Below are 8,628 nucleotides of genomic sequence, written 5' to 3' on the forward strand. Positions count from 1 at the left end.
GTGTCAAGGTGCCCTTACGGTCTGGTATCTACAAAGTTTATTGCAATGGACAAGAAACCAGCACTTGTGGTTGCCTTGCTTGGAACTCCAAAGTGTCAGATTTGGAGAATTTTCTACTAGAGAGCCTTACAAGTATTGATTAGCTATAAAGAGTTAAAGCTCTCCAAAGAAAGGAATGCTGATTTATACTAATTTTCTTCATCTCTTCATGAACTTTAGCCCTGTATCTGAATCTAAAGAGCAAGATTTCTAAGATCTGCTTAATTGGTCTGTATTTCACATAGTGTGGACTTGATCCACTTTAACTGCAGTTTAGTTGTAAGAATTGGCCTGCTACCAAAAAACTGGTGACCACTTTGCCTGTTGATACAAGATTTTTTTGTATATTGGTTCTTTTTCCTTTTGGTCATAGAAACAGTTGAATATTGGACAATTAGTTATTGCTCTTGATTACTAAACAGGATGCAGTAAAACCAAGGATATGTAAAATTAACCATAATTTTTTTCCCCTTAGATTCAGAATCTGATAATTCAGATAACAACACAATCTTTGTGCAAGGACTTGGGGAGGGTGTGTCTACAGATCAAGTAGGGGAGTTCTTTAAGCAAATAGGAATTATTAAGGTGAGTAGAAAGTATAGCTTATGTTGAAAATCTCATAATTATTAACAAATTCTAGTTAAGATACATAGATTACGTTGTAAGCCCATATCCAGTAAGGTTTGTTTCTTAAAATTCCCTTATACACATGATCACCCATGTCTGTAGGCCTTTTGCTAAATTTGCTAAATACATGAAAATTTTATTCCTTGTGTTTGTCTTTCCACAGCCTGCCACAGCTTTAGCTTTCAATCTTGGGCTCTAAAAATAGTCTCTGCCTAGGTCCTAAAATTGTGAGAACGAAATGAGATTGTGAGAACATTTTATGGATTCTGAAATGCCAATATATGCGAACTGAGCTGTACATTAGCCCAATATATAATGCTTTATTCCATAACTATGTTATTCATTGTTTACTTGTGTCTTGTGTACTGTTTGTTTCATGCATGTAATTTTCATGTTTTCAACTAGAAAGCAGCAGTTAGAATAGTGTTAGTAGATTGTAGCAATTGCCTGAAATCAGTTTGCAATTGTTCTTGTTTGGTTTCTGTGTAATACTCATGTTTTTTCTTTCTTTGGGAGTTAAAATTTCTTAAGAAATTTTTTACTCATGACATGTAAAACATTCACACAGTTCTGAAGAGTAAACATTCTTTGTCTTCCACTCCCATCCCAGCCAGCTTCAGTGTGTATACATTAGTGGCAGTCTGTTAAATTTGCCTGGTGTACATTCTTTCTGACCTTTTTTTAAATGTTTTATAAGGTATATATTTACCTGAAGCATTATCTACATTTTTTTGTGTGGGTTTAAAGAAATTATACATAGATAAAACAGTGTATTATGTATTGTTTTCATAGCTTGGGTTTTACTTAATGTATCTTAAGAGAATTTTCCTTTTCAGAACCTATAGATAACCTCATTTTTATATTAGGTACATAGTATTTGTAGTATGTATATGTGAATTTCTTTTTAAAAAATCTTTATCTGGTTTATGATCACTTTTTCTTAAAACACTAATACCAACTTGTTTGTTTCTCAGACAAATAAGAAGACTGGAAAACCAATGATAAATCTGTATACAGACAAGGACACAGGGAAGCCCAAAGGAGAGGCAACAGTGTCATTCGATGACCCTCCTTCAGCTAAGGCAGCCATTGACTGGTTCGATGGTATATACCTCATTCATACAGTTTCAATATGCAGTTTGGATAAATGTTGTCCAGTCTTGAAGTCAAACTATATTCTGGTAGACTGGTTATTTTCATGTTTACTTTTGTGGGTATTCTATTAAAAAAACAGGCCAGAGTTTTTATATACCTTTAGAAATGAGACAGATGAGCTCTCTCCTTGTTTGTCTCAAATATTTCCTTATTATCATGCCTCGTGCTTGAAGCCACTCTGATGGAGATTTAGAGGGTTGGCCTGCTTAAATCTGTTCTTTGTAAATTTAGATTAATTTCCCTTCAAATATAAAGTTAATACATATTTGGAAGAAATGGTAAGACATTTTTCCCCTGAAAATAAACTATGGGAAAGTAGAAGAAAGCAGTAAAGCATCCAGTCCTTTCTACTCAGAGATAACCGTTGATAATATTTAAAAAAGAATTTTTTTTTTTTAATGTTTGTTTATTTTTTAGAGGGGGCGGACAGAGAGCAAACAGGAGAGGGACAGAGAGAGAGAGAGAGAGACACAGAATCCAAAGCAAGCTCTAGGCTCTGAGCTGTCAGCACAGAGCCTGACACAGGGCTGGAACTCATGAAATGTGAGAACATGACCTGAGCCAAAGTCAGATGCTCAGGTGCCCTGATAGTATATATTTTTTTAAATTTTTAAAAACATTTATTTATTTTTGAGAGACAGAGATAGAGCATGAGCAGGGGAGGGGCAGAGAGAGAGGGAGACACAGAATCCAAAGCAGGCTCCAGACTCTGAGATGTCAGATGTCAGATGTCAGCACCCCCCTGACACGGGACTCAAACTCACAAACTGCGAGATGGTGACCTCAGCCGAAATCGGACGGTTAACCAACTGAGCCACCCAGGCACCCCCGGCTAATATTTTTTACTTACATTTCCTTCCACTCTTAAAATGTATTTTAAAAATAGTTTATCATTATATTCCAAATGTAGTTTTGTTTCATGCTTCTTTCACTTAACATTTTAATAGTCATTTCCCCATGTTATTAGAAATTCATTGTTTTGTACCCTAATAAGAAGTAACACTGCATGTTAACTGTGGTTTATAGTCTAGGCATAATTCTAAAAGCTTTACATGATCCTCAGTTTGATCCTCACAGTAACCCTATGAGACAAACCCTCTATTGTTATTTTATAGATGTGGAAACTAAAGCACAAAGAAGCTCTATAATTTCCAGGATCATAGCATAATTGACAGAGTCAGGATTCAAACTGAGGCAGTCTGGCTCCACTGTCTCTAAAGGACTTAACCGTGCTAATTAGATTGACAGACACCTGAGGTCCCTTCCACTTCTGAGATTATTGTACCTGTGTCTTTCAAAAACATAATTGCATTTCCTCTTCAAAAATGAGATTGGATTCTCTATCTGTCCTCACCTTAATATTGTTTACCTTTTTGCATTAATCTGTCAGGACTAGCACCTTGCTATTGAAGGCTAGGTCCATTTTTCCTCACTTTTCTGTGTTTGCCATAGTTTTGGTGAATTAAAAAGCAATCTCTTTTGCTCATACATATTCAAAAATTATTGTGCCTGTTGCCCACAGGGCATATGAGCCTCTTAAACCTAACTCCATAGTTCAGGTCATTCATTCTACAGCTTTGAAAATACTGATCTGTGAGTGGCTTCTTATGTTATACTGTCTGGTACTGTGAAAAGTTGCCAGCCACAATGATGAGTGCTTTGGTCAGGGAGCTAAGGCTCCTGCAATTCTGACCATTTTATAAAATCCTTGGGTACCTTTTCCTTATATGTCAGTTCTCTTGTTTAATACAAAATAAAAAGATTAATTCCTGTCTCTAAGGCTGTGAGGCTGCAGAATATATGTATGTGTGCATGTATGTAATTACATATGTATGCAGTTTTTTGCATGTATTATTTTTAAAGCTAATTCTTGCATATGGTAAAAAAGTTTCAAACTGTACCAGAAGTGTATAGTGAAAAATGAGCTTTCTTTCCACCTTTGATCCCCAGTGATCTTTCCCCTGCTGAGAGTGAAGCATAATAGGCAGTGAATATATAGCGTATGTGTACTTGTAAAGGTATGTGTACACATGTATATGTGCACACCCACACACTAATTCCCTTTAAAAAGTAGAAGTGGTAGTTGGGACGCCTGTGTGGCTCAGTCGGTTGAGCGTCTGACTTCGGCTCAGGTCATGATCCCATGATTTGTGAGTTCGAGCCCTGCATCGGGCTCTGTGCTGATAGCTCAGAGCCTGGAGCCTGCTTCAGATTCTGTGTCTCCCTCTCTCTCTGCCCCTCCCCCACTTGTGCTCTGTCTCTGTCTCTCAAAAATGAATAAATGTAAAAAAAAAATTAAAAAAAAAAGAAGTGGTAGCATACTACACACATGGTTTTGCATTTGGCTCTTTCCATAAAAAAAATATTAGATGTGGGTTTTTTACTCAGTAAAAAGTAACTGGGTCCCAGTGATAGATCTGCTCTATTCAGTAGATGATAATCATGTTTTAACACTGTTACCTTGATTCTTTGGAATACTAGTGTGTTTGAATTTCTGTGAGGATATGTCTGTTATTACTCTGAAACTAAAAGTTTCCAAGACAGTTTTATATTTTTGTTGAGAGGTAAGATGTGGAGTAGCACTTCTTTAAAATTATATTCTTTTTTCTTAGGAAAAGAATTCCATGGCAACATCATTAAAGTGTCCTTTGCTACCAGAAGACCTGAATTCATGAGAGGAGGTGGAAGTGGAGGTGGGCGGCGAGGTAAGATACTTGTTGCTCATAGGCCTGGATATTGTACAGAGGGTTTGAATTTGAGTCCATGGTCTGTCTCTATTGTGTGAATTACTACTTCTTTCTCTCCCTAGGTTTTTTTACTTAAATCTTTTTTTTTTTTAAATTTTTAAAAATTTTATTTTAGTTTTTAATTATTATTTTTTTAAATATTTATTTTTGAGAGAGAGAGAGAGCGCGCACAAGCGGGGGAGGGGCAGAGAGAGAGGGAGACACAGCTTCAGCCTCCAAGCTCCCAGCACAGAGCCCGTCGTGAGGTTTGAACCCATGAGCTGTGAGATCATGATCTGAGCCCAAGTCGGACATTTAGCCAACTGAGCCACCCAGGCACCCCTTAGTTTTTAATTCTTTTAAAAGAAATTTTTATTTATTAGAGAGGGCGCAGGCACACGGGAGAAGGGGAGAGAGAGAGAGAATCCCAAACAGGCTCGCTTCATGCTCAGCACAGGGCTCAATCCCACGACCCTGGGATCATGACCTGAGCTGAAATGAGTACTTGGACACTCCAACTGAGCCACCCAGGCACTCCATCTTTTTCCTTATATCTTAAAGTGAGAGTGGGTACTGAAAGGAGATTGGGTAAATAAGGTGTCATAATAGCTAAGAAAGTAGTTGAAAGAAGGTTCTAGAAATCCCTTTGGAAAGCTGTGTAGCAGTTTTTTATTCACCTGGAGATCAGGAGACAGTTGCTTAAATGATACTTAATTAGGTAATCTGACCAGTTTATAAATTCCCTGATACAGTTGCCGTCATCTTAATTCATTTCTATTGTGTTTAATTTCTTAAATTTGGAATATGTTTTCTCTGCCTTTATCACTGAGATTCTCAGACTAAGGAGGGTATTATAGAAAGTGGACTTTGAAGTTTTTTAGTGCATTAAATAATGCACTGTATTATGTGCTTGCGGTCTTTTCCCACATTTCTTGGATTTACTAAGTAAAGCCTCAAATGAAAAGAATCAGGGTCCTACCATAAGGGGTTCATTTTGGGGGTGGCCGCCCAGTTATTGATGGGTACTTGCTCTGGCTTTTCCTCTGTTTCATTAATGTTTACTGCTAGTTTTTCTCCCCTACTCCTCTTTCCCCCAGGCCGTGGAGGATACAGAGGTCGTGGAGGCTTTCAGGGGAGAGGTGGAGACCCCAAAAGTGGGGACTGGGTTTGCCCTAATCCGTAAGTATCTCATTTATTTTGTCAGTAATAGGGTTGGGATTGGGGTCAGAGGATGCAAGAGGGGGTTCTGAATCAATTGGAAACTATTGAACATTTTTATTTTCCTCCTTTCTCAGATCATGTGGAAATATGAACTTTGCTCGAAGGAATTCCTGCAACCAGTGTAATGAGCCCAGACCAGAGGATTCTCGTCCCTCAGGAGGAGGTGGGTCAGCTTTTTAACAGCAATTCCATGGCATTTATCTTCTGACTAGCATTAAGCGTGCTTTACATTATTCTGCTGGCCTTGCTGATTTGCATTTTTACCTTGCAGATTTCCGAGGAAGAGGCTATGGTGGAGAGAGGGGCTATAGAGGTCGTGGGGGAAGAGGTGGAGACCGAGGCGGCTATGGTGCAGACAGAAGTGGAGGTGGCTATGGAGGAGACAGAAGTGGTGGCGGCGGCTACGGAGGAGATAGAAGTAGGGGTGGCTATGGTGGAGACAGAAGTGGGGGCGGCTATGGTGGGGACCGAGGCGGCGGTTATGGTGGGGACCGAGGCGGCGGCTATGGAGGAGACCGAGGCGGAGGCTATGGGGGAGACCGAGGCGGAGGCTATGGAGGAGACCGAGGAGGTGGCTACGGCGGAGACCGAGGTGGCTATGGTGGAGACCGAGGCGGCTATGGTGGAGACCGAGGCGGCTATGGAGGAGATCGAAGTGGGGGGGGCTATGGAGGAGACCGTGGCGGCGGTGGCTATGGTGGAGACCGAAGTGGAGGCTATGGAGGAGACAGGAGTGGTGGTGGCTATGGAGGAGACCGAGGTGGCTATGGAGGCAAAATGGGAGGAAGGTGAGTATTACAATGTACTTGTTAATCTTTTTATTTTACTGCTCCTAGGGTTTAGGATCCGAGCCCTTTTTGTCACATTTTCTTAATGTCCAGTTGTTTGGAACTTGAATTTTTCATTGGAAACTCTCAATTAGGATGGAGAAGATTCATTTAGTTTTCCTGCTTAGAAATTTCTAAAACTCATTTTGTTTTGGAAATTGTTTCATAAATCTATATTTGTATGAGAGTGTGTATATGGCTGTGGTATTCTTTCTCATGGCTAAAGTTAATTGAGATTGAGAGGTAATTTGAAACTATGTAAATCAGAGGTTCTTAATGTTAAGTGAGGGGAGCACACCTTTCATAGGGACATTTTCTGAGATCACATGTGACACCTGCCACCCTGTAGTTGTCTCTCTGGAGAGTCTGGTAATCCCTTTTCCAGATGAAAATTCCTGATGGTACTGATGGGAGTGTGTTGTGCACATGAATGGTGTAGAGGCAGAAAAGTTGATGAAAAACAACTTCAATTATTATACTAAGCATCTGTATGCCAGATGCAGTATAGGGTAGTGAGAATTAGTATAGCATATGGTTAAGAGCATGAAGTTCAGAGATAAGAAGTCTCTGGTTTCGAATTCTGGCTTCACCACTTACTAGCTGTGTGATGTTAGGCAAGTTACTTAACCCTTTGGAGCATTAGCATTCCCATCTATAAAATGGAGCCAGTAATACCTCCTTCATGGAGTTGTATTAGATCATGTAATGACAGTTCCTGGCCCACAGTAAGTGCTATATAATTGTTAGATACTAGTAATTATCTATTGAACATGTCTTACTGTATAGCAAATCCTGTGGAAGCGTCTTTCTATTCTTTAGTTTAGTCCTCAGCTCCATGAGGTAGATGTATTTCCCATTTTGTGAAGTAGGAAACGTTGTGTAACTTTTCCAAGGTCACATAGTAAGTGGCAGACCCAGAATTCTTACATGAAAATGTGTGCTTTCCTTTTTCTGTTATGCCACTCGTCTGTTAAGAGTGCTTGACAGCGGTTTAGAGTCCTTACTGTAGATGGAAAGTTTTTAAGACTCAGTGATAGCAAAATCTTCCAGGAACTTTGTGGGTCTTAAAGCTGATAAATTAGATATTTATTAAGCACTTCTAGGAGTGGAGAAATAAATTAGGTATGGTGTCATTCTTACAGAAATTGTCAAGCTGATGCCAGTCACCAGCACCCTGAGGAAGTGTCTGATGCTCCCCCTTGGTAGAAAATTAGAATTTAGTCTGGCTCTTTATTTTTCATTCCTAGAAACGACTACAGAAATGATCAGCGCAACCGACCATACTGATGACTGTTTTGAATGTTCCTTTGTCTCTGACATGATCCATAGTGAAATTGCCAGAGTTTTGCCTGCTGCTTTCCTCGTGGCCTCTTCTTGGGTAGTGAAATTAAGTGACATTTGGATTTTTATTTGGGTGGGAGGGCTGGGACAGTTTTTCTTTTAGAAATGTCCATTGAAATTTCCCCATTTAGTTTTCCACCTCTCCTTTCCAACCCTTGAAGCTAAGTGCGTTGTAAAATATTGCCAAAATGGAAAGTGTTTTGTATTACTGCAATAAAGGCTGCTTGTTTTGTGGACTTTTGTACATTAGTGCATTGTTCTATCACACTCAGGATTCAGTTACAGCAGACTGTAACCCTAAAGAATTAGGAAATTCATTCTGTTTCATTAACTTAAAACGTTACTTTTAACAATACTGAGCTCCTGCTCTGTTTAGAGTAGTAATTTGCAAGAATGACTGCATGTCAGAATTACCCGAGGAGGTTATCAAGATTAGATTTCTAGGCCTCACCCCAGGTCTACTTGGTCAAAACTTGTTAAGTGTGGGGAGCTAGACCTAGGAATCTATATCAGGCTCACCAGATGGTTTTGATACAGTCACTTTAATGGCAGTTTACAGCTGTGAGCCATTTATTTAGGGCAGCGTTCTAGATGCTGGGAATGTGGAAGTCTAAGGGTTATGTAGGAAGAGTAAGGATTTGATGACAAGCCAGTGTGAAGATACCAGTGTGCTGGGTATGTTACTTGGCATT

General features: G+C 39.5%; 1 protein-coding gene across 4 annotated transcripts in view; it reads left to right on the forward strand.

The window, feature by feature from the left end:
* Positions 1 to 8,172, forward strand: part of TAF15 (TATA-box binding protein associated factor 15) — a 28,590-nt gene extending 20,418 nt beyond the window's left edge. For all 4 annotated transcript variants that reach the window (XM_042914967.1, XM_042914968.1, XM_042914969.1 and 1 more), the window contains 7 exons: positions 515 to 624; positions 1,641 to 1,770; positions 4,434 to 4,526; positions 5,645 to 5,726; positions 5,843 to 5,931; positions 6,040 to 6,556; positions 7,843 to 8,172. In XM_042914967.1, coding sequence (XP_042770901.1) covers positions 515 to 624; positions 1,641 to 1,770; positions 4,434 to 4,526; positions 5,645 to 5,726; positions 5,843 to 5,931; positions 6,040 to 6,556; positions 7,843 to 7,882 — 1,061 coding nt within the window. In that variant the 3' untranslated portion in view covers positions 7,883 to 8,172. The remainder of the gene's footprint in view (positions 1 to 514; positions 625 to 1,640; positions 1,771 to 4,433; positions 4,527 to 5,644; positions 5,727 to 5,842; positions 5,932 to 6,039; positions 6,557 to 7,842) is intronic.
* The last annotated feature ends 456 nt before the right edge of the window (positions 8,173 to 8,628 follow it).

The sequence above is a fragment of the Panthera leo genome, chromosome E1, assembly GCF_018350215.1.
Source record: "Panthera leo isolate Ple1 chromosome E1, P.leo_Ple1_pat1.1, whole genome shotgun sequence".
Classification (NCBI taxonomy): Eukaryota; Metazoa; Chordata; class Mammalia; order Carnivora; family Felidae; genus Panthera; species Panthera leo.